The following is a 26853-nucleotide window of genomic DNA, read 5'->3' as shown; positions in this document are numbered from 1 at the left end:
CAACAAAATTAGCAAACTTAACCCAATACAAGTTAGCCTTGAGCTCAGATGCCACTGTTACGCTAATTACTTTCCAAAATAAGTCTACAGTCAGTCACTTAATCAGGCATCACTTAAACCAGGTTTATGGGTCGACGACAGCCAAGTACATCCTGATCACTCATAATTTGTGATGTTAGATGGACAATATTATCTGTAAAGGGTGGAATAAAGTGCTTATAAAATGTATTAGACCAAACAAGCAAGGTTTATGCCACAGCTGAATCAAATCTTTATGTTTCTGCAGTGTTTTTACATCAAACGCTAGAAGCTCTTTAACTATAATGCTAAGATATATGTATTACTGCTATTTCTTCTTCAGTTATTTCAGCATTTCAGCAACTCATCAGAAACCCTGAGATACCACTTTGACCAATAAGACGAGCTTTTCCTGTAAACAAGCCTGTCAGGTCCAATCAGAAGGGAGGGGGAGGAGCTTGATTGTTTTTCTATTGTGAATTCTGTTCCTGCTCTCTTCATTTTGCAAACGTACAGACTATCACTTTAAGATGTCAAATTATTGTTACTTAGTTTTGCTCAATGGCCGCTGGCTGCCCTGCTTTTTGACCACAAACGTGGGGGCCGCCATTGCTCCGCCGTTGCTGCAGTACCTCCATATCGCCGCTAGGCCCCCATTGAAAAGCATTGGACTTTAGACACGTTAAAAACTACTTTAAAGCCTGGTTTCAATTGTTTCAACGCTAGACTAGGCTAGATCTTCCTCCTGAGATAACGCTGGGTTAATAACAATATATGAAACCAGGCTGGTTTTCGTAATATGATTTTTTGAAATCTCGTATTTAACGAGGCTCGGACTGTTAGCATTGGAGCAGCGCGAGCTACACGTCACGCAAGGGCCGAGTCTACGGTGAAAATCCCGCCCGTATGTCCTTTTTAGGAACATGCTTCGTCAGAGCTGGGGAGGGGGAGTCTGTAAATCCGCCATGAATTGCCCCACGGCCGTGGTCATTCTGGTAAACGGGGAGGAGTGAGGAGGAGACGTCCATTATTTTCTACAGTCTATGGTTTTGCTTAGCACTTGAACAGCATAGTGCAGTTACACGTATGACCCGAGGTGGCAGTAGTGAGTATAAAATGGCCAACTTGCATCTAGCCCCTTTAAAATATAACGTTGTTGGTTATTATGTGAAAAAAAAAGGGACAAATTAGTTAAAAAAACATAACCTTTTTGGGTTTAAACAAGGACGCAATTCTAATCAGGAAGTACAGAACGAGGCGCTGAAGCCATAGAAGAAGAAACAGCTAAAATTCACAGCTTTGTCCAAGGATATCTCAAAACTGCGTGAATGTTGTGAAATACTACTTGACGAGGGAACAATGTTAAAACATGGTTCAAACCTCAAGAAAGTCGATTTTGCAAGATATGCCCACTTTAATGGATTCAAGAAGCATTTTTATACTTATCACCTGATGAATTTGGAAACAAATGCTCCTGGGAAAGCCTCGTGACCCAGTGAAAATGGTTCCCTGACCCACCAGGTGAGAAACGCTGATGCAGCTCCGATTTAAAAGCCACTTCACTTTATTTCTGTTCTATGTTAACCTCTTAACTCCCGCCTGACTCCCTCAGATTTTTTTTTCATAATTTTTTTGTTGGGTGTTCAACTCATTTTTGTAACTTTTTTTGTCATTTTTTCGTCCATTTTTCGTCAATTTTTGTAATTTTTTTGTCATTTTCTGTCACATTTTTGTCATTTTTTCGTCAATTTTTTATCACATGTTTGTCTTTTTTTTTGGTCAGTTTTTGTCAAATTTTTGTCATTTTTTGTCAAATTTTTCTCACAATTTTGTAATTTTTTTGTACATTTTTTATCAAATTTTTGTCATTTTGTTTGTAACCTCTTAACTCCCGCCTAAATCCCTCAGATTTTTTTTTCAGCATTTTTTTGTTGGGTGTTCAACTCATTTTTGTAACTTTTTGGTCATTTTTTCGTCAATTTTTCGTCAATTTTTGTCATTTTTTGGTCATTTTTTGTCACATTTTTGTCATTTTTTGACATTTTTTTTGTCATTTTTTTGTCATTTTTTGTCACATTTTTGTCATTTTTCGTCAATTTTTTGTAATTTTTTGTCAAATTTTTCTTACAATTTTGTCATTTTTTTGTACATTTTTTATCAATTTTTTGTCATTTTGTTGTTAATTTTTTTCCACTTTTTCATCAATTTTTCATTATTTTTTGTCATTTTTTGTCAAATTTTTCTCATTTTTTTGTCAATTTTTCGTCAATTTTCCGTCATTTTTTGTCATTTTTTTTGTAAATTTTCCGTCATTTTTTGTCATTTTTTGTCAATTTTTTATCCCATTTTTGTAATTTTTTGTCACATTTTTGTCATTTTTTTGTACATTTTTTATCAATTTTTTCTCACTTTTTTGTCACATTTCCATCATTGTTTTCGTCTCAGTTTTGTTGCTATTTTCACAGCTTTTTTTCCAGAAGCTTTTGGACTGGGGTAAAGCCAAACTGGAGAAAATTTGCTCGGTTCAGGTGGGAGTTAAGGGGTTAAAAAGCAGCCACTTGTTTGTCAGCATGTAATTATAAAACATTTTTCACATTGACACACAGGGCACTAACCACTGAGCCACTGTAAAGCCTGAACTGAATGAAAGGATGAAAGGCTGCCTGGCCCATTCATCATAAACCACAAACCCCGGTCAGAGCCTTCGCAGCAAAAACTCCTCACCTCAAAATGATACTTCTTTTGAGACTTCATAAATTCTTAAATCAAGTTTCCCAGAATCTGTGCCTAAAGCAATCCCTCCTTTTTCCTCCATCTATGGCTAAACCCAATAGTAAAAATCAAAAATGAGCGGAAAACTAGAGTGATGTTCACCCTACGGCTACACTGCGAGCTCTGTGATTCTTCCGCCGTGTTACCTGTGGAGATGTGAGGGGTGCGTGGGAGAGGACATGCCCAGGGAGAGGCTGCGTCCCCCGGGGGTGTGAGCGCCGTACCTTGCAGCTGCTGGAGGAGACGACTCGGAGGTCGGCCGGGATCCTGTCTCCGCCTTTGATCTCCACCAGGTCTCCCTGCACCACCAGCTCGGCGTCGATCTGCAGCTTCTCGCCCTGGCGGATCACCAGAGCTTGCTGCAGCCGACACAAAGGAAGACAACGGAGAGAGAGTGGATCATTAACAACACGGGATAAAAGCAGGATTCAAGAACACACTGACAGTACAGTAGGGGATATGTTTTTACACTTGCAAAAAAATCTCTCCATCAAAAAGAGGACTGAGAAGAGATTTCGAAATTCACAAATTGGACACCACAGGCAAAGTTTGAGCAAAATAAATGTGCACAGATTCAGCCAAAACTGCAGTCGAATGAGTTTTAGACCATGATTTTGTTTTGTTTTTCTTAACCTGCAGCTTCTCCTGGCTGCTATAGTTCAACATAGGGCCTCATTTCCTAGTTATCCAGAGTGTTGCTGATTTCTGGAGATATTTTTTTATGTAATTCATGCAGTTCTTATATTTGAAGAGTTTCGTGGCGCTAGGCTACTGCAAGGCTAGTGCATTTCTATGGTATCAGCTAGCCTGCATTAAAAACAGTCTGACCCGCTCCACAGAGCACCTGAGGCAAATCACTTATAACGCCAGACTAACCATATAAATTTCTGTGTCCATAGAATCATGTTTGGAATATAACTGACCTTGCATCACATGAATGATCGCATTTTGACGGACTATTTTCTAGCAGATCACTCCGCCGCTGCGTAGCTTATACAACCACGAAGCTGATGCTGCTCAAATATAAGTTCTTTTAAATGCAAAATGGTTCAAATGATTCTATGTACACAGACTTTTAAATGGTTAGTCTGGCGTTATAAGTTAGTCTAGCTGTAAAGTAATTTTCACCATCAGCTAAACGCTTTGATTTTATGTATTTTGCCAGGTGTATATCATATCGCCAAATATATCGTTATCGTGATATTTATTTTTCATACCGTGATAGAAATTGGCCGTATTGCCCTGCCCTACCTCGGAGACAAAACGTTTGGGCACCCCTGCACAATCATGCAACAAGAAAATGAAATTTAATAAGAAAAATATATTTGATTGTGTTCAAACATATTAAATATTCCCATAACTTACTCCAACCTTTTGCATTTTGCTCATCAAATAATGCTGGAGCCCAAATTCAGATCAATGCTGAAGTTTTCTCCCCGCATGAGCGACACAAGCCCCATTTTAAAAGCTTCTTTAATGAGTAAACTTTGAGAACAAAACAGCCACTTGATCCATTTCATATTCGACTCTCCCAAACAAGCGGTTAGCGAGACATCTGAAGCGTCTTATTTACTCATCAAAACGTCGGCGCCTGCAGCCCGGCAAACCGTTCATTAGAAAATATTAAGCCGAGACCGGCGTCTAGACTTGTAAATTCAGAGGCGTGCGGAGGATTTGGAGAGGGGAAAAGCCGAGCCGCGGGGTGAAGGTATGTGAAAGGAGGAGAGCGATTAGTCTGGAGTAAAGAGGCCGCTTTCGCAGATTAGAGCATTAAGGAGATCGAAGCGCTGGAGGTGGGTCGGCGAACGGCGGCTCTTCCTTTGTGCGGCTGATTAGGTCGAGCGCGCTGGGCCGTGATCGATCGCTTTGCAGCAGGGGGCGCTCCACTCACCTGAGGAACCATCTTCTTGAAGGAGTCCATGATGCGCGAGCTCTTGGCCTCCTGGAAGTAGGAGAAGCAGCCGGTGATGATGACGACGGCGGCCAGCACCACGCCCAGGTACAGCTGAGGCAGACACAAACACAAGAGGGACAAGTCAGTCAACATCAGAGAGTAAGAGACTTAAAAGCAATGATGAGCGTTCATGGGATTTTCTCTCCTTGTTTAACCTCTCATCTGAGAAGCTTTGTCAGCAACACTAATGATCTGTGACCGCAGACAGACTTACAGAGAGGGAAAGGGTCGACTTGTGCTAGTACCACCCATCTGTATTCGAAAAGCAAAGGTGAACCTCTCTGATTGGGCTTTAAAAGTCCGCAAAACGCCCAAATGGTTTGAGTTTAGAACACATTGTTTATCTTTCGCAAGCTCTCAGTCGTACAGGAAGGATAGGAAAGAAGGAAGGAAGGGAGGAAGGATAGGGAGGAAGTGAGGGAGGACAGGAAGGAAGTGAGGGAGGATAGGAAGGAAGGGGTGGAGGAATAAAGGAAGGAAGGAAGGGATAGGAAGCAAGGGAGGAATATAGGAAGGAAGTAGGGAAGGAAATAAGGAAGGAAGGAAGGAAGGATATGAAGGAAGTGAGGAAGGATAGCAAGGAAGGGAGGGAGGGGGAAGGAAGGAAGGAAGGGAGGAAGGAAGGAAGGAAGGAAGGAAGGAAGGAAGGAAGGAAGGAAGGAAGGAAGGAAGGAAGGAAGGAAGGAAGGAAGGAAGGAAGGAAGGAAGGAAGGAAGGAAGTAAGTGAGGGAGGATTGGAAGGAAGAGATAGAGGATAGGAAAGAAGGAAGGAAGGAAGGATAGGGAGGAAGTGAGGGAGGACAGGAAGGAAGTGAGGGAGGATAGGAAGGAAGGGGTGGAGGAATAAAGGAAGGAAGGAAGGGATAGGAAAGATAGGAAGCAAGGGAGGAATATAGGAAGGAAGTAGGGAAGGAAATAAGGAAGGAAGGAAGGAAGGAAGGAAGGATATGAAGGAAGGGAGGAAGGATAGCAAGGAAGGGAGGGAGGGGGGAAGGAAGGAAGGAAGGAAGGAAGGAAGGAAGGAAGGAAGGAAGGAAGGAAGGAAGGAAGGAAGGAAGGAAGGAAGGAAGGAAGGAAGGATGGGAAGATGGGAAGGAAGGAATTTATGTGTACAGCAACTTTCACACAGTGCTTTACACAGAAAACTATTTTCCACACATCTGCAGCAACAGACCTCCGACCTCCACCATTCATTCACTCACAGGCATCGATCTCCCCGGCCTTTTGTACATGTTTTTTTTTTCTGTGTGTGGTGGAGAAAACCCAGGACCTTCTTGCTGAGGCATGGGCGCCAACGCTGTGCCGCTTCATAAGAAAGAAAACGCTTTAAATTCCTCTCTTGAAATTTGCTATAGAGTTCGGGAATGTGACATCATATCGCTAAGCATTATGGGATTAGCAGCGATTGTAAACAAATGGAGATTTTAAAAGCTAAAGTACTGGAGTTATTGCTCACATTAAAACACTTGGACACCACAGTGAGTTAGAGGTATTTACCAGCAGTGACTATTTTTTTCCACTGTTTTTAGCTAATGCTAGTCTATGGAAATGTATGCTAACAGGCTGCAAAGATGGCGGATCTCCATGGTAACTGTGGAATTTCCCGAACTCTATTAACCCTCTGAGATTTATTGTATTTAGCCTGGATCTCAAACTCAAGTATCCAGGAAGCATGAGACACTTGACTGATGATTTAATGTCAGTAAACCCGCAAATTCACCGTAAAAGCTGGAGACACAACAAAAACAGCGCGTAAGCTAATTTCCACACTCACAACCGTTACCTTAAATTAACCTTAGCTTTAGCCATGAAATTGACAAATATGCAAATTTAGTAACACAAACATTCGACATTTGTGCTTATATTACACCAAAACGTACCTTGTTCCTGTACGGGGTAGCTAAAAATTAAAAGCATTTTTATTGCGCTCCGTCGTAACTTTTCTTTTTCACCGTATATTTGTTGCCGTTAAGTTGACTCGCGCGGACACTTAGCAGGAAATCGTTCTTTCAAAATAAAATTGCTGAAACTTAAACCGGAAGTAAAAAAATAAAATTCAAATCTTAAACAGGAAGTTAACCGTACCTGATGGCAAACGCCTAAATTATTTACATACTGTATGACCCGCCCCTGAGGGTAGTCCAATTTAAGGCTAATTAATGCCATTTTAATACACAAGGGTACATTTGTCATGCCACAAATGCACTAAATCAGTGAAACGTCAAACAGAATGAGTTTTGATACTCAAAAGTAAATTTATTTGACACAACAGGCAACTTTTCGGCAAAAAACATCCTTTTTTTCAAACATTTTTTTTATTTATAACCAGTTTGAATCAAATGACATGCGTTTTAATCAAATTTAACCTCTTAACCTCCACCTGAACCATGCACATTTTCCCCAGCTTGGCGTTACCCAAATCGAAAAGCTTCTTGGAAAAAAAAAATTCCAAAGAGCAAAAAAAATGTGACAAAAATGTGTGACAAAACACAACAAAAAAGTGACAAAAAGCAATGAAAACGCAAAACAAAACAGCCACAAAAGAGCAACAAAAGAGTAACAGAGAAGTGACAAAAAGTGAGGAAAAGGTGAGAGAAATGTGTGACGAAAAGCAACAAAAACACCACAAAAGAGCAACAGAAAAATGACAGAAAGAGATAGAAATGTGACGAAAACACAACAAATACGAAATAAAAAGAAAAGTGACGATAAAAATCTGTTTGGATCAGTTTTGTAGGTCTTAGCTTTCAAATGAGGGGTTTCACTGGCATGGGTGAAGCTGAACTGGAGAAAATGCACTTGGTTAAGGCGGGGTTAAGAGACTTTAATCGTCTAAACCCTTAAATGACTTAAATCACATGTTCTATCTTCGTGTTCTGTCCACTGATGCCCAAAGAGAGCCTCAAACCGCAGCCTCGCCCTCACTGCAGTGCGGGACGGCTCCGCTAAAATCTCCCGAGCTATATCTGTCTTTAAACGCCTCATTCAGCGTCCGTCCAAGTGAACAGCTGCTGCCTGCAAACTCACAAACTCACATTCTTCAAAGCCTCCTGGAAGGAAACATCGCCGACCGCGGGACTTTGTAGTTTGTGTGTTTTTTTCTAAACGATTCTCGCGCTGCGTATTTCTCAGCCCGACATGTTGGTTACGTCGTGTTTGGCGCCTGTTTCGGTTTGTGGAGATGAAAGCGGTTGGCAGGTGGTGTCCCGCACTCCAAGAAAAATGAGAAGAGACTCCTGAAGGGAGAGGAGTTTGTTTAGGGGAACGCTACAGCAGTGACTTGACAGAAGCAGCAGATTGGGCGCTGTTTTACACTTGAATGCGTTTTACTGCTGCAGTATATAGGATGTATGTGGGCAGGGGACAGAGGGGAAACGCAGTATTCAGTGAACAGGAGTCCATTTAAACATTTCATCTTGTGCTGAATTTGCATCGAATCCGACATTTTTCCTATTTCCAACATATGACTTCCTTACAGTAGTTTCAGGTACAGTTTAGAACAATGTTAAGCTCTCATTACTTGATTTTTTATTACTCTGTAGAAAAAGGCAGGAGACTTCGCACATCAATGAGGATGAGTGTGAATAGGATAGAGGCTAAAGCCAAACAGTTGCAGAAAGGAAGTCCCGCACCATCAATCCTTGGACAAAGTTTATTTGGGACGCCTCGGCCAAAGCCACACAGGCATCAGCCCAGAGAATAAAAACGCACAGGACCTGACCGTGTGAGGTCAAGGCTTATACCGGGGGGAGCTGGACTTTTGAAAACCATGAACAGCCTGATGTAACCTCACCAACATGTTTGCTTGCAATGGAATGTGAACACGTTAACCGAGCATTAGAGCGTCTCCCAGAGACGACAGAGGACACGCTATAAGTACTAGAAACATCACATTCAGTTTGACAGAAACACTCACCGAGATATTTTGAGCAACAGCAGTTAATTAAAAGTGTCAATAATCTTGACAAGGAAAAGGCTAAATTTAGCAAAAAGCAAAAATAGACACTCACGATACATCCTGGACTAACTCAGTGTCATAGAAGTCCCATGGATTCTACACCAAAACTCATGGGTTAGAGTCATTAGACTCTGATTCTTGAGACCAGAGGTGTAGCTGGCCATAAAGCAGGCAGCTGCCTGGGCCCCCAACAGTCAAAAACATGATTTTGGTGATACAGTTACATAATTTCTCCACCAAAGCTCCGTGGCGCCACCAGATTTTATTTCTAAAGTGAAATCAGTTTATTGTAACAAACTTCATGACCTAAAGAACCTCAGCTTCTGTTCTGAGGAAAACTTATGCAGAGAACTGCATTGTGGGAGTTGTCAGGTGACCCGCTCCTGCCCAAATGACATCGGCTGTTTCTCAATTGCGAGGATCCGTCCTCCGTTTGGCCACTTCGTTGACGTCCTCGGTGGTGGCTCCTCCAAAACGGAGCGGAGTGTCCTCTCCCCGCCGCCTTTGAGCTCAAATGGAACGGCCTCCGGAGCGAGCGGCTGCGTCAGGTCACGTGTCAATCTATGCTCATTAAAACAACGGTTTTATGAACAACAGAGGCCAGGAAACTGTTTATGTGGAACAAAACTTTTTTAAAGTGAGTTCAAACTAATAAAGTTTTGCGAGAAAAGAAAAAAGAAACTATGTTGCAGTGCATCATGGGTAATTTCAGCTCTCCGAGGCAGCGGAGGATCCACTGCTGTATCCTTCGTAAATGAGCCAAACGGAGGAGTCGAGCTGCGAGGGGGCGAGTGGTCCAAGTGAAATGGAACACCACTTGGCGGCGCCATGATGACGCGAATGACGTCCGAAGTGGTCGAGACGCCGAGGATCCTGGCAATTGGGAAACAGCCATCCTCTCTCCCAGAGCGCAGTACACCGAGCTGCCACCAGAGGACCCCCTACCGGCATTCTTGCTTGGGGCCCTTTGGTACACTTGCTACGCCACCGCATGAGACTTCACAAATCTGCAATAATCTGCCTCAGTGTTCCCTAGTTTTAGTATGACCTGACCTTTTAGTACATATCAAGACACTATTCATGTTTACAGATCGCAATCTGTTCATTCATTGGTCCAAGTTTGCTGCAGTTGAGCTGTCTTAGCTTCGCCATCCCCATTTCGTAAAAATAATGCTCGTAAGTTTCATGCCCTGAGCTGGTGACCTTTGACGACCAGAAAACTTAAACTTAAATATCTGAACACGAAAATTCTATCCGTAGGAGTGACAGAAACTATCCAGTGGCTGCAGAATTAAATGATGTGAACCGTGGCATTAGTTCCCTCAGATTTATTTGCATTGAGCAAGTCCGCCTGCCGCCTACAGGGGGCGACATGACAAGCTCCTGAAAGATTGACGTGCTTCAAGCTCTGAAAAAGGGTTAAATGATGTACTAAACTTGAATATTTTTCTTTGAACAGAAATGTAAAGACATTTTATTGATTTCTTAGTGTGAGGAGATGTACTACATGCATATGGTGGATCAGGTTCTTAAAATGTATTGCCTGTTTGCAATATTCAAGGTTTCAAGTTTACAGACACTGGTAAGTATTAGTCCTATGATGTTCTACAATCTGGATCTACTTTTTGACATAGGCCCATGTATCTTTGAACTATTCTATTTGCATGTCTGTACAGCCTGCCACACCCATGGTTATTTAAAGGATCTGTATCCTGCTATCGTAGTCATCCCAAAGTCAAGTATAGACATTTATATGATATATTGTACCTCCACCACTATGAAGTACTATTTTTTGTTATAAATATAGGTATTTTCTGGAGGTATTTTGCAAACCTGGAAGACACGACGCTTCGATTCAGTTAACTCCGCCCCCTCTCGCCGAGCTAATCCGTCCATGCACTATTAGCTGTAAGAAATATAAATATCACAGCAATAAGTGAAGTTACTTCACGATGGAGTTATAAGGAGTTGACATCTGCAACACAGCTTCATAAATGGCTAACACACACAAGCTAACAAACACGCTAACACACACGCGCTAACACACAAGCTAACACACATGCTAACAAACGTTTTGACTGACTCACCGCTCTGTCCTGGCCACCCCCATCGGGTGTTTACATTATGGGACTCTCGTTTGTTATAAAAGTTAATCCACTTTGATTCTGGTGAAGGTTCACCAAACATCCATCAGGACAGTCACAGAAAAACACTATTTTGGCTGAAAGTCGCCGAATCCCGGAAAGAAAAAACAACTTCTTTAGGAAAGTTGAATAAAGTCCTGCACCTGTCAAACGTTCTTTTCTCCGTGACATTATCGTTTGGTAAGAAAAAAGAACAGGTGTGTCCAGAGTAGGTTAAAAAGAGCTCCTTCTTCACAACTTTCGGTGCAAACATGACTGTTTGGATTCTCAGGGGGTTTGTTTTCTCCACAGTGGCAGCGCGGACCCTCGGGCACTTCCTTTTTTTTATTATTTTATTTTATTTATTTATTACAGATATAATGAAAAAGCTGTTTTATAAATTAAAATCAGGCCATAGGGCGTTACAGACATCGGGCTCTTCCTGTTTGACACTATGACGTAAAAAATGTCAGAGTGTCACAGGTCAGTGGTTTTCCAGCAGAGGGCGGAGCAGCTGCTCAGAGCAGGATTCAGGAGGATTACTGAGAACTGCGTGAATGAAGCCAAAAAAAACTCTCACTTTGACCCGAAAGCCACTGGAGCCCGGGGCCAATCAAAATGACCCAAAAGCCACTGAAGATTTTTGTAAAAAGAAGCAGAAAAAAATGTGAATGAATGGTTATTTTAAGGCTCTTTTTTGGAGTGTACATTGACATTAGGGTCTTGAAAGGGTGCAAAATTAAGGGCCACACGAGGGTTAAATAGTGGCTAAAGGCTCAAAAAAGTCGATTCTGCATGACCTTTAAGATGGCCTAGAACACTTGCCTCATCATTTGCCTGAGGAAGATCCTGCATTTCTATAAATAAACTTTCTGCAAGGATTGATGGTGTGCGGGACTTCATTTCTGCAACTTATTCCTCTGTTCAAAATGACAGAGAAAAGGCCTGCACAGTCATGTTGGGAGGTTGTGGGGAATCAGGATCTGTATAATGGGCTTGTGATGCACTTGACTCTGCGAATGACTGCCCTATAAAACCCAGAGTACATTGCTTTTTTTTTTATTTTCATCTTAACGATTTCTGGATGTCACTCTGCACAGCGTGGTGAAATCACGTCTACACAGCGCAGTGCTGTAGAGATCGAAGTTTCCGGCTCCAGTATTTAGCGCCGCTGGCTTGTGGCGTTTATTTCCTCAGAAAAGTGTGAGAGAAAGTCAAATAGTGTTGATTCCTCGCAGGGCACTGCGGCGCTAAAGCTGAAGGATGGTCTGGTGTTGCCCTTTATTGACAGAGATATTAGTTTGAGCGAGAGGATGGTTCACACTCACAGCGCGACCAGTATTGCAGAATACGTACGTGTTACTGCTGGAGATCTGCTGCAGCTCAGAACACTGACCCAATGACGAGAGCTCCACCAACATGTCACAGTTCATATGGAAGCTTTAATACTAAGGTAATTATAGCTTAGTTTAATGTAGCCTCTAATATCTGCAGTATTAATGATAGTTTTACATGGAAATTTAATGAAGACAAGCTGGGAGGGACAGTTATTTCATGTTTTTTTGTGTGTGTGAAGTGAAATAAATCATTCAAACTAAGGAAAACTAAGGTATAATTGAGTATAATTGTGTTAACTGTGTGTCTTTAAAGGGATATTTCAGGATTTTTGACACAGGGCCTCATTTCCTAGTTATCCAGAGTGATTTCTGGAGATTTTTTTTTTTATTCATGCAGTTCTTATATTTGAAGAGTTTAGTGGTGCTAGGCTAGTGCATTTCTATGGTAACTAGTAGCCTGCATTAAAAAACCTCTTCAAAATCATGGGCTCGTCCTCCAAACGTTGCCATATCTGATTTGTAGAAAACTCCTTTGTGAATTCCACGTGTAGTAATGTCGGCCGCAGGTAAACAAACTACTGTAGATCCGGTAACCGAACAGATCACTCCGCCGCTGCGTAGCTACAACCAGGAAGCTGATGCTGCTCAAATATAAGTTATCTTAAATGCAAAATGGCTATATTTCAGTCGACACAGACATTTATATGGTTAGTCTGGTGTCTGGTAGTCTGGTTAGAAGTGATTTGCCTCAGGGTCAGACTGTTTTTAATGCAGGCTACTAGTTACCATAGACATGCACTAGCCTAGCACTAGCCTAGCATCACTGAACTTTTCAAATATAAGAACTGCATGAATAAAAAATAAAAAGAATATCTCCAGAAATCAACAACACTCTGGATAACTAGGAAATGAGGTTCCATGTCAAAAATTCTGAATCATCCCTTTAAGGCCCTTTAAATATGACACAAGAGACACAATATTTGCTGAATCATAATTAACATAATTATATTAAAGATTTAGCTAAAAAGTTTTCATTAGTTTGACCATTTATGTGATGTTTATAGTTTCACTTCCTTATTGGACACTGACAGGAAGTGACACTGATAGAGGAAAAACAATTTTAAACTGTTGCCGTGCCGACCATGTTACAACAATGGGACATGAATGAGTCAAACTGCTCTGGAGCTTTACCTCAATCTATGTCACTCCCGGTCAGTAGCTTTAAAATTACAATAAAAAATAACTGTTCTGCCCTACATTTCTTCATTAACCTCTTAACTCCCACCTGAACGGATCCCATTTTCTCCAGTTTGGCTTTACCCTAATCAAAAAGATTCTGGAGGAAAAAGCACCAAAGAGTGACAAAAATTCAACAAAGATGTGACAAAAATGTGACAAAAATTTGACAAAAATTCAACAAAAAAGTGACAAAAATTCAACAAAAAAGTGACAAATATTCAACACAAATGAAAAAAAAAAAAAAACATACAAAAGGTGACACAACACAGCAACAACGCGAGGAAAAAGGTCCGTTTTGTGGGTCTTAGCTTTCAAATGAGGTGTTACACAGCCACAGAATACATTTGGTTTAGGCGGGTGGTAAGAGGTTAAAATGTGCTGCTTCACTAAAATAAAATGATCATTATTACTTAAACAGATGATATCCATCTAAATAAGTCATATTTTCAAAAGCATTAAACCTGTTATATGCACTTTAAAGGGGTGGTATTATGCAAAATCGACTTTATCAAGCTTTACATCATGTTATTATGTCATTTCCTCATTAAAAACATGCCTGAAGTGTTGCCTTGGCACATTCATGTATTTTTGAGTAATCTGTAAAAACTCTGATGGCGGCCATTTTAGGGATAGGTTTGCCCGAGTCCTCCTAGGAACGCCCCCACCTCCTGGAGACGCCTCCTGCTGAGGAGCAGGGGGGTCCTGCTCCTCACCCCCTCCCCACTGATGCCACAGACAGCGTGTGGAGGGGGCGTGTCGGAAAGGGTCAGAGGTTCTTAAAGAGACAGAGGCCTATTTCAAGACATTCACTACAGCCATTTTGAGAGAGCAATTTTATACAAGGCAGTTATTCTAATTTACTGCATTTACAGACCAACAGTCATGTTGTGAGATATAAACTGGTGCTATGTGACTGAAACAAGCATAATACCCCCTCTTTAATATAAAAGCTTCAGAAGGTTAGTTCAGACGGGACAAACTCGTATGAGGAGCAGCAGACACTCAAAAGAAAAGTGTCTGGTTCAAGGACACGGTGTTAGAGGTTGAACCACTGACTTCCTGGTTAATGACTGAACAGCTGCACACACAGAAACACAACTGTATTTCGGTCAGTAACACGTCCACCTGCCTCCTCTGAGCTGTTGTAAACTCCTCTTGTTTTATGGCTTTAAAGCACAGCATTATCCCATCTCGCAGTCTCCAGGCACCGCTCCATCTCTCAGCATCTGCTCAGAATCACCGACACATCTGTCCGCGTCAATAACACCTTTAAGTAAACCTCCTTTAATAAGAACAAACACGTATACGGCCCGACTTCCAAATGTGTTTTTAAAAGTCGTAAATCTGAGCTCTTTAAAAGGCATTTCTTCTAAAAAAAAAAGAAAACGCAGGTTGAATCCAGGTGTCAATAAGAGAACAAAGGAGCTTTTAGTATTAAAGTGAGACGACAGAAAGAGAGAGGGAAGGAGGGAGGAAAGGAGAGTGGATTTTCATCTTAGACGAGTGCTCACATTATGAAGTCAGTAATGTGGCTCACGGCGGGTAAAGTGGCTCAGTGGAGCAGCCAGCTGCACTGAGCTCCTCAGATTAAATCACTGCAGATTAGAGAGGGAGGGGGGAGGGAGGGAGAGAAAGGGAGAGGGAGGAAGGGAGGGAGGGAGGGAGGGAGGGATGAGAGAGAGAAAGGGAGGGAGGGAGGGAGGGATGAGAGGGAGAGAGAGAGAAAGGGAGAGGGAGGGAGGGAGGGAGGAATGAGAGAGAGAGAGAGAGAGAGAAAGGGAGGGAGGGAGGGATGAGAGAGAGAAAAAGGGAGAGTGAGTGAGTGAGTGAGTGAGTGAGTGAGTGAGTGAGATGAGATGGGGGAAAGAGAGAGAAAGGGAGAGGGAGAGAGGGAGGGAAGAAGAGAGAGAGGTGATGAGAGAGAGAAAGGGAGAGGGAGGGAGGGAGGGAGGGATGAGAGAGAGAAAAGGGGAGAGGGAGGGAGGGATGAGAGAGAGAAAAAGGGAGAGGGAGGGAGGGAGGGAGGGAGGGATGAGAGAGAGAGAAAGGGAGGGAGGGAGGGAGGGATGAGAGAGAGAAAAGGGGAGAGGGAGGGAGGGAGGGATGAGAGAGAGAAAAGGGGAGAGGGAGGGAGGGATGAGAGAGAGAGAAAGAGAGAGGGAGGGAGGGATGAGAGAGAGAGAAAGGGAGAGGGAGGGAGGGAGGGAGGGAGAAAAAGGGAGAGGGAGAGAGGGATGAGGAGAGAGAAAGAGAGAGGGAGGGAGGGAGAGAGGGATGAGAGAGAGAGAAAGGGAGGGAGAAAAAGGGAGCGGGAGGGAGGGATGAGAGAGAGAGAGAGAAAGGGAGGGAGGGAGGATGAGAGAGAGAAAAAGGGAGAGCGAGTGAGTGAGTGAGTGAGTGAGTGAGTGAGTGAGTGAGTGAGTGAGTGAGTGAGTGAGTGAGTGAGTGAGATGGAGGGAAAGAGAGCGAAAGGGAGAGGGAGAGAGGGAGGGAAGAAGAGAGAGAGGTGAGGAGAGAGAGAAAGGGAGAGGGAGGGAGTTAGGGAGGGAAGGAGGGAGAGGTGGATGAGAAGGAGGGAGGGAGAACGATGACTGGGATGCTCATACTGTCTTTAAAAAAAAAAATCTTCTTTCATCATCAATCAATCATCTTTAAAAAAATAAACTAATGTCAACATGACAGGCATTTTCACAGAAACACTTCACAGGAACAGCCTCCGTGACTCCCGCAGCCCCAGTCACGGGACCCCTCAGCCCCCTCGGCTCGTCCGTACTGAACACTAACTCTAACCTGCTGCACTGTTACCAAAACAAACTTCCGCATGTGTCCAAAGCAGTGATGCGCGGGTCGGCTTTTTTTCTGACCCGACCCGCCTGACCCGGGAAAAAATGAAACAAGAAGCTGCTCTCACAGGAGTTTGCATGTTCTCCCCGTGTCTGCGCAGGTTTATAATAGGGGATTCTGACCATGTGATGGAGCAGCATTTGGGGCAGAGATCAAAGTCATACAAGAGCTACAGGCCACATCGAAACTCAGTACTATGAGAAAACAAAACATACTACAGATACTTACCCTGATGAACTCGACTCCCACGAGGCGAAACGCGATGGTAGTGACACTGTAAATAAAATATGCAGTTTTGCCTCTGCTCCCTCTCTTCCTCCCATACTAATGTTTCCCCATAAAACTGGACATTCAACAAAACACAGCCGACTTTTAGAGGCATTCAATGTAAGGGGAAAAACAATATGTGCACTTTCAAACCCGACCCACCCACACCCGGAGTTTGCCTTATATTTGGGGTACCCGACCCAACCGAATCACTTGTCCAAAGGTATTCACATCTCAATTTTCAATGCAGAAAACTAATAATTGAGCCAAAAATACAGTGTGCAATGAGCAGCTTTTGGAGTTTACAGATGAACAAGGATTCACTGAGATTTGCTGCTTCTGTTCATGAAGCACAAAACAAAAAGGAGCTCCACATCAAAGACGAAAGAGTCTAACTGGCTTTGAATTAGCGGCTGGAATGAACGTTTTTAAAAAGTTCTCGAAAGCAAAGAGAGGCTGGTACTGAAACCAGAAGGTATTCTTGAGGAAAATGCTGAATACTCTTACGGAATGGGACCTATACACCTGGTTGGAGGCAGGAAGCTCGATGCTAATATCAGGAAGTTCGATGCTAATATCAGGAAGCTCAATGCTAATATCAGGAAGTTCGATGCTAATATCAGGAAGCACGACGCTAATATCAGGAAGTTCGACGCTAATATCAGGAAGTTTGATCCTAAAATCAGGAAGCTCGATGCTAATATCAGGAAGTTCGACGCTAAAATCAGGAAGCTCGACGCCAATATCAGGAAGCTCGATGCTAATATCAGGAAGCTCGATGCTGATATCAGGAAGTTCGATGCTAAAATCAGGAAGTTCGACGCTAATATCAGGAAGCTCGATGCTAATATCAGGAAGTTCGATGCTAATATCAGGAAGCTCAATGCCAATATCAGGAAGCTCGATGCTAATATCAGGAAGCTCGATGCCAATATCAGGAAGCTCGATGCTAATATCAGGAAGCTCGATGCTAATATCAGGAAGCTCGATGCTAATATCAGGAAGTTTGATGCCAGGAAGTTCGATGCTAATATCAGGAAGCTAAATGCTAATATCAGGAAGTTCGATGCTAATATCAGGAAGTTTGATCCTAAAATCAGGAAGCTCGATGCTAATATCAGGAAGTTTGATGCTAATATCAGGAAGCTCGATGCTAATATCAGGAAGTTCTATGCTAATATCAGGAAGTTCTACGCTAATATCAGGAAGTACGACGCTAATATCAGGAAGTTTGACGCTAATATCAGGAAGTTCGAAGCTAATATCAGGAAGCTCGATGCTAATATCAGGAAGTTCGATGCTAATATCAGGAAGCTCGATGCTAATATCAGGAAGTTCGATGCTAATATCAGGAAGTTCGATGCTAATATCAGGAAGCTCGATGCTAATATCAGGAAGTTCGATGCTAATATCAGGAAGTTTGATCCTAAAATCAGGAAGCTCGATGCTAATATCAGGAAGTTCGATGCTAAAATCAGGAAGTTGGATGCTAATATCAGGATGTTCGATGCTAATATCAGGAAGTTCGATGCTAATATCAGGAAGCTCGATGCTAATATCAGGAAGTATGATGCTAATATCAGGAAGTTCGACGCTAATATCAGGAAGTTCGATGCTAATATCAGGAAGTTCGATGCTAATATCAGGAAGCTCGATGCTAATATCAGGAAGTTCGATGCCAATATCAGGAAGTTTGATCCTAAAATCAGGAAGCTCGATGCTAATATCAGGAAGTTCGATGCTAATATCAGGAAGTTCGATGCTAAAATCAGGAAGTTTGATGCTAATATCAGGATGTTCGATGCTAATATCAGGAAGTTCGATGCTAATATCAGGAAGCTCGATGCTAATATCAGGAAGCTCGATGCTAATATCAGGAAGCTCGATGCTAATATCAGGAAGCTCGATGCTAATATCAGGAAGTTCGATGCTAATATCAGGAAGTTCGATGCTAATATCAGGAAGTTCGACGCTAATATCAGGAAGTTCGACGCTAATATCAGGAAGCTCGATGCTAACATGCTGTTTATTTAGCGTAGCTTAGCCGATTGCTAAGTTGGGATACCTGGTGAGACTTTCACTGCTGTGTTGTAGAGTTGCAGATGTTATGTAAGCCTCTCGCGTGGGGCTGAGGGGATCTGTGAGCAGGATTGTGTAATGTGACAGTCACTGAGCGAGGCTGGCTTCGCGTCTCTCCGCGGGCGCCGGCGTTTAGGAGAATTACTGCCTGGAGAGACGCCGGCGAGAGGAGCGGCTTTAACGTCACACATTCAAATAAGAGCGAGGCAGCGTGCGGCGGCGGGACGATGGGAAGCTTAATCCGGTCAATAAAGACTCCACTCGCACAACTTAAGCACGAATTTCAAAGCAGCAGAGATATCAGAATCCTTCGAGTCGCAATTATTCAGACTGGATCTGCGGCACGTCACTCCGAAGCGCCGCATAATGTTTAAAAGAGCCCACTGCGGAGCTGGGGAAAAACTCCAGGCACTACTGGGAGCTGAGAAAATGTCTTTTTTAAATATAGGGTTTCGAGGCCTGGTTGCTCCCGAGTGTCGTCCCAGCATGAATAATGATCACAGCTACTGTTTTACTCAAATACATGTTGATTTATGCAGTTTATAAAAAATACTTTGGGGGTTTTATGTTTCAGGACAAGGATTAAGAGACCAAAGAATTGTTTATGCAACTTCTAATGTTAAAAAAGTTGATGTTAGTGAGTATTTGACCTTTCACTGACCCTGTGGCTGTATGGGTGGTTAGCTTAGCGCCTTTACTTTCCATCCCGGTGGCTCCGATCATGCTTCAGGATCAATTTACTTCAGTTTTTTGAGGATTTCTGGCAGTTTTCAGAAGGGAATGTCTGTGTAACCATGGATACGGTTCAGTCAGTGGTGAAAAACTCAACACATCGGATTAGTAAGTAAAGGCGCTATGCCAAAGATCCTTATTAAAACTCTAGATAGATACAGATGGCATCTCTGGAATCGGCCATAAATGATTATGTTTGAAAACAGTTAAGGGGGAAAACAATTTGGAGAAAAATCTAAACTTTCTCTAATTATTCAAAAACTACTTTAACAAATGCTAAATTATGAATATAGTTTCTACTAAATAAAGATACAAAGACATGGAGAGGAGCAAAGTGGTTCAACAGCCCATAAATACATAAATAACAGAGAATGCTAACATGATGCTACATGTTAGCATCGGGCAAATGCTAACGGTTAGCTAGCACGAGCTACAACTGCCGTTTTTTCACTCCATAAATATCCATAAATATATCCACATGGACCTGATTTAGACCTGACTTTATTTACTTGATGAATAAGTTCATATTCCACCAGAAAATGAATAAAAAGAGTGGAAAATTGTGTTTCTCTAAAGATTTTCCCCCTGGCGAAGCCACGCCCCCTTCTATGACAAGATGCCGTCTGTATCTATAGGACATGGTCGTAGTAATATGTCGGAACGAATGGCAATTCTGGCGGCCATCTTGTGGCTGGCCCTTCTAAACCAGTAATTTTTATTTCAGTTTTATAGGAGGCCTAGACTTTAGCTTCATTTGTTCATGGATTTTCCTCTGTCAAACACTTCAAGTCATTCACTTCTATTATATCAAATACAACATTTGTTTCCTACATTAAAACAGTCTTTCTTTACTTTTCAACATGACATGACCAGCATTTATTGAACATGGGACAGTGATACAGTGAATGCAAACCACTGAACCCTGGGAATGAATGGAGAAAACAAACCTAAAGTGGCTAAACAACATGAGTAAAAAAGACATTTCAAAGACATGACCTGATCCTGACTGAGATACGAGACTACGAGTGTATCTCACATTCTGCCGTTGAATCAATGAAAATGTTGCTCCTGGTTCTACATTATTTGCTATAGGGGTTGACCTCACTGGCCAGCAGTGTTGGGCAGTAACTCAATACTTGTATTCAGAATAATTATTTAAGTGTTAAGTAAGTGCATTCAGGTACAGTTACTCTTTCATTTGAGGGTATTTAGAATACAGTTACTTTCCTAAAATCAAAGGAATACATTGCGGTGCTCAATCATTATACAGTATTTCAGCTGCATATTGCACCACAGATAAAGAAAAGATCAAAATGATCAGGGAAATGTTTATCTTTGTAATGACATTTCAGAACTTGTTTTTTTTAATGTCCCACGTAAACCCAGTAAATTCTGATGTTGGATGGGGAAAAAACAGTTTCTGGCCACATGTTTGGAAACCATGACATGATCACTTTGTTTCCTCACTGGTTTCCCGGTGTGTGGGTGTAAAACCTGTACGTGCGGAGTCCTTACGTTGTCGTTGACGGGCTCGTCCTCCGTGCCGACCTGGATGCTGTAGGCGAAGAAGCAGAGGATGGCTCCGATCCACAGCAGGATGGAGAAGCCTCCGAACAGCTGCCTACAGAACTTGACCCACTCCGGGGTGGTGGGGGGCGGGGTCAGCGCGTTGGGCCCGTCCCGAGCCAGGATCTCAGCCGCTCTGGCATAGGTCAGGCCCTGGGGGGAGAACAGAAGGTCAGGATGAGTTCCACAAATGACAGATGTTAGTAAAGAGTGACAGGAAACATAGGAAGATCTTACAGACGGGTCAAAGTCAAAGTATCCAAATAGATGAATATTATGTGACAGATCCCTATGTTAATACATTCAATACATGTTACTTTTTTGGTGTCACTTTAGCTCATTTTTGATGTAACAAATTTGCATTTCACAAAAACCTATAATAAACTTCACAAATAAACTTCTCTGCTTCAGCTGCAGGTCCAGTGAAGCAGATCTGAGGATTATTACAGGAGTGAGGACAATTTAAAGTGTTTCCATTTTCTCTCCAAAAATACTATTTTATGTTTTTCTGTTTCTAAAACTGTGTCTGTGCTGTTTGGAAGGACCAAACCTCGGAAGTTCAGACTAATATGTGAGCAGCAGTGAAACCAAAACAGGCCATGTGTTCAAAATATTACAGTCGATAGTATTTTTCCAACGGTGAACCATTGAAAATTGTATTGGCCAGGGTTTAATGCAGTGTCCGTAACGGAAAGGGCCAAACATACTGAATGTTTGATGTTTTCTATCGTTTCACACTGGGGCAGTTAACCAAATAATAATATGAATTGTGTGGTGCATTATCAAACACAGGCAAACCATGAATGGCAAACAAATTTGTATTGTCTTGAACACGTGTAGTGTCGCTAATTCTCCATTCAGCACACAATGCCTACAGGGACTGGACAAGATGAACTGAAGCTCCAACAAGGACTGGACGTTCTTCCTCTGTCTCGGCCCGTCTGCTGAGGGACTCCCAGGTTTCTTTTTTCTCCCTCCAGGTTTTTGAGTTTCTTCACCGTGTTGGAGAGTCTAAGGTCAGGGGAAGCGCACGCGGCTCGTCACCACCTGCTGCCAACGTTTATTTGGACATTATGTTTGCCTGGATACTAAATTTGCCTGAACTATATATTGTCTTGTTTATTCTTTTGTTCCATTGCTTTAATGTTTGGTGCAGCCCCGTGAGGGAACTCCTGTTGTGATATTGTCCAATACAAAACAGTGGGTGGATGGATGGACGGACGGACGGACGGACGGACGGACGGACGGACGGACGGAGGGATGGATAGATGGATAGAGGGATGAATGGAGGGATGGATGGATGGATGGATGGATGGATGGATGGATGGATGGATGGATGGATGGATGGAGGGATGGATAGATGGATGGATAGAGGGATGGATGGATGGAGAGGGATGAATGGATGGATAGAGGGATGGATGGATGGATGGATGGAGAGGGATGGATGGATGGATGGAGAGGGATGAATGGATGGATAGAGGGATGGATGGATGGATGGAGAGGGATGGATGGATGGATGGATAGAGGGATGGATGGATGGATAGAGGGATGGATGGATGGATGGAGAGGGATGAATGGATGGATAGAGGGATGGATGGATGGATGGAGAGGGATGGATGGATGGATAGAGGGATGGATGGATGGATAGAGGGATGGATGGATGGAGAGGGATGGATGGATGGATGAATGGAAGGATAGATAGATGGACGGACGGACAGATAAACAGATGGCTGGATAGATGGCTGGATGGCTCCATACTCCATGAAATTTAGATTTCTGTAAACAGCACATTCTGAACATCAAGGAAACAACAATAAAATCAAAATTGATGATTGAAAGGTTGATTTTTTTTTTTTGATGATTTGACTGTTCTCTTAAGGTTGAGGTTCCTTATTTGTCATTATACAAAAACTGTATACGCAATTTGTCTTCTGCATTTGACCCATCCTTCGACGCCGCTGGGACACCGCTGTAAGGAGCAGTGGGAGATGGAAGTACTGGGATTCACCTATTGTACATGTACAGGGGTCCCACAAGGCTCTTTGGGGTCCCACAAGGCTCTATTTTGGGTCCGAAATTGTTTTTAATGTATATCAATGATGTTTGTGAAGCTTTGCAAAACGTAAAATGTGTATTATATGCGGATGATACCAGCCTGTACTGCTCTGGAAAGCCTACTGAAAATCCATGATCTTGTTGATCTAAATACATTAGTAATAGTGTACAAAGCATTTAACAATCTTCTCCCTCCTCCCATCCAGGAGCTTTTTGAACACAGGAAAAGTCAGTATAACCTCCGAGGAACTGCTATTTTTTAAAAAGCAAAAGCGAAAAAGAATAAAAAGAGTCGCTGTATTTCTGTAAGAGGTGTTAATCTGTGGAACGACCTGGAAGATCAGTTAAAACTGTCCCAAACAGTCAAAACTTTCAAAAAGTTGTTTAAAGCCACTAAAATTCAAGAATATTTAAGCTTAGGATGAATAAAGTAAGAAAAATAAATAAAAAATAATAATGATGACATGATTTAGTTTCAACTAATTTAACTTAAAACAAATGTATGTATACATATTTGTTGGAATATTGAAATTTGTGTTGTTGTTTGTGTTTGTTACTAACTTCAGATACATGCTTATTTCTCTTCTGTTTAACACTTGATATTGTTCATTATTAATGTTTGTGTTTTGTTTTTGTTTTTCTCTCGTGGAAGTCTGTAAACTGGGTTAGGCGTTATAAGTTTTCACTTCAGCCTAAACCCTTTCGGTCGTGTTGTACACAATGAATTGGAAATGTATTTACGTTTAAAGGAATGAATGAACTGACCGAATAAACTACTACTACTACTACACTCATTTATAATATGCTATTTTACCAGCTGTGAGATTAAAATCCAACAGTTTATCATGCTTCAATGAGGCTCGTATATCTTCTTAACTTGAATAACTTGAATGTGGATGTGTACAGTCGATGCACCGGCAAAAGCACTACATTTACCCTCCACTGTCTCGTACAGACGTGGTCATTACCTCAAAGGCTTTCATCACTCTATAACCCCCTTAATAACAATAAGGTTTTGTCCATAGCCTCCGTAGTCTTTGCCTCGGGACCTCATTACAACAGCGGAGCCCATTTGCAGCGCACTTCACAAAGCTGTTCCAGTGGAATCAGTCCTGGCGTCCGGGCCGTTTGACTCCGCCATAAACCGCTCGGCCCTCCCCTCTGCGGTGATGGGCCGTAAAACCGCGGGATGTGCTTTATGTCGGGCTATTACTGTCTTAAATGGCCAATCGACGAAGCTTCAGTCGGTGTTACGGCGCGCACAAATCCTCCCAAATATCAAACAAATATAGAGAAGTGCTTTGGAGGATGGGCCTCCAGTGGCATTAGGACATTGGTCACAAAGTGCATGACATAATTTGATATCAGCGAACTGCCACTCCACTCCCGCCCGGACTCTCTGGGAATGAGACTTAAGGCTGCAGGTGAATGGGGAAGGTTTTTGGGGTTTCAAAGCTCAATAAAACAGGCTCGGATTTAGATATTTCATTTTTCATTTCATGTTTTATTTATTTCAGTCATGTCATTTACTTTCTTCACGTTGTTTCATGAATAGCTTTACATTGAAGGGACTATAAGGAGTTGAAAAATGTAAAAAATAAGTATTTTCTTCCCCCTACATGTTCCAGCCATGTCCTAATGTGTAGAATGAGCTCAGACCTCTTCACTTAACATAGAAGCTGCAGTTACACGTATGACCTGAGGTGGCAGTAGTGAGTATAAAATGGCTAACTTGCATCTAGCCCCTTTAAGAGGTGTGGTAAGAGGTTAACATATGTCTTTGTGGAAGTGAGCATTTACGCTAATTTGGGCCAGGCTGGTCAGAGTCCAGAGCTGGTTTTAAGTCCCCGGTCCGCACCTGAAAAGGAGACTAAAGAAGACAAAGCTCACAATAGGCACCCCTTTCTCCAAACACAAAACAAAATATTAAAAAAACACATGGTCTGATGACTTGAAGCCACACAAGCAGGATATTAAAAAGTCCCTCTGATAAAACCTTCAAAAATATTGTTAAGTCCAAGACTCTGTTGGAGCTACTAAAGTGGTGAGGTCGTGGCCTGAGTGGAACAAAAACTTAATATTGCGAAGTTTTGTATCTTGTGAGTTCTCCGTTCTTTTGCACAGGTGGCTCCCAGAAAGGAAATGACCATATTTAGATTACAGCCCCATCTCAGGCACCTAAGCTCTTTCCTCATTTTTGTGGCTTCATCACAATAACAATACATTATAAAACGAAATGCGCGCATAATGCAACAAAAATTCTGATGAAAATGCAACGAAATGAAGCAAAAAGGTGTCAAAAACTAAACTAAAACTTGACAACATAAACTAGGAAGAAGCTTAGATGAGCTTTGTAGGTCTTAGCTTTTAAATGGGGCATTACACTCACCTATAGGCTGTAAGCTCCAGTCAAGAAGTGGTGCTAAGCTAGTGCTAAGCTAGTGCATGTCTATGGTAACTAGTAGCATGCATTAAAAACAGTCTAACCCAAGCACAGAGCACTTATAGCACCAGACTAACCATATAAATGTCTGTGTCGACTGAATTATACTTTAAATACAACCATTTTGCATTTAAAAGAACTTATATTTGAGCAGGTTGTAGCTACGTAGCGGCGGAATGATCTGCTTGGTTACCGGATCTACAGTAGTTTGTTTACCTGAGGCCGGCAGCGACAATATTTTCCCTAGGATAGTTGGTAGATCAACTAGTCACAAGTCATGATGAGTGAAACCAATCAGCTTAACCCTGACCCTGCCCTGGCCACTAACCTTAAGGATAGTGGGCTGGTGCCTAATCTTAATACGTCTCTGATTGGATGATGAATGTCCACCGTTTACCAACCATCCTAGGAAAAATATTTTAGCTGGCCGGCATCACTACACGTGGAATTCACAAAGGAGCTTTCTACAAATCAGATTATGGCAACGTTTGGAGGACGAAGCCATGATTTTGAAGAGGTTTTTAATGCAGGCTACTAGTTACCATAGATATGCGCTAGCCTAGCACTAGCCTAGCATCACTAAACTCTTCAAATATAAGGACTGCATGAATTAAAAAAACATATATATCCCCAGAAATCAATAACACTCCGGATAACTAGGAAATGAGGCCCCATGTCAAAAATCCTGAAATATCCCTTTAAAAGTTCTTTCGATGTGCGGGACAACTCAAATATTTCTTCTCTCCTCCTTATTTCTCTGGTCTCAGTCCTCAGTCAGGGGAAAAATGGACTTAAACGAACTTACAAAGAAATGACTGATGACGTGACAGCAGATATCTCCCTTTATGATTTGGATATTTTTTGTTGGTACTTATCAACCTCATCTATATCATACAAAGCACTCATATTCAATCCAATACTCCAAAACACGGGCGCCTTCTTCTCTTGGGAGACGCAGATAGATCTCAGATATCCGTAACTGCCGCCACAATCCGAGCGTTCCTTCCTCTGCGCGGAGATAAGGCCGGTGCGTCTGCGAGGGCCTTATCAGATGTGGCTTTAAAGATGGTTATTGTTCCGTCCTCCGCTGTTTATCTGGGCCTGTGTACAGTGTGTGCAGCGCGGCGTGGCGGAAGGATTAGAGCCGAGGCTGAGGAGGGGAGCGACGTGGCCACTGACGCTAAACGCTGCTTTTTTTTTAGAGAATGTTTTGGAGTCCTTTCTTTGGTCATCGAGGACACACGGATTAAGGGGAAGCACAGAGAGGGCCGTTGAGAATCAGCTTTGGTCGGGGTTTAAAAGTGCAAAATGGAGGGCTGGCTGGTTGCAAAATAGCCGTGTATCTTTCAAATTTAGAAATACGTGCGACAAAAGAGCGGAAAAGTTGTCTCTTCTGGTTCATTTTTTTTGTTTGTAGTTCATGCAGTTCTTACATTTGAAGAGTTTCGTGGTGCTAGGCTAATGCA

General features: G+C 42.3%; 1 protein-coding gene across 1 annotated transcript in view; it reads right to left on the bottom strand.

Moving 5' to 3' along the window:
* The window catches only part of atp1a2a (ATPase Na+/K+ transporting subunit alpha 2a), a 213653-nt gene that overhangs the window by 152550 nt on the left and 34250 nt on the right, over nt 1–26853 (bottom strand). Inside the window, exons 4-6 of the mRNA XM_079561009.1 lie at nt 20839–21042; nt 4682–4795; nt 3015–3149 (exon numbers count right to left, since the gene is read on the bottom strand). Of these exons, the coding sequence (XP_079417135.1) occupies nt 3015–3149; nt 4682–4795; nt 20839–21042 (453 nt within the window). The remainder of the gene's footprint in view (nt 1–3014; nt 3150–4681; nt 4796–20838; nt 21043–26853) is intronic.

The sequence above is a fragment of the Gobius niger genome (genome assembly GCF_951799975.1).
Source record: "Gobius niger genome assembly, chromosome: 8".
Classification (NCBI taxonomy): domain Eukaryota; kingdom Metazoa; phylum Chordata; class Actinopteri; order Gobiiformes; family Gobiidae; genus Gobius; species Gobius niger.
Note: the sequence above shows the minus strand (reverse complement) of the source record. Positions and strands in the feature narration are given on the sequence as shown.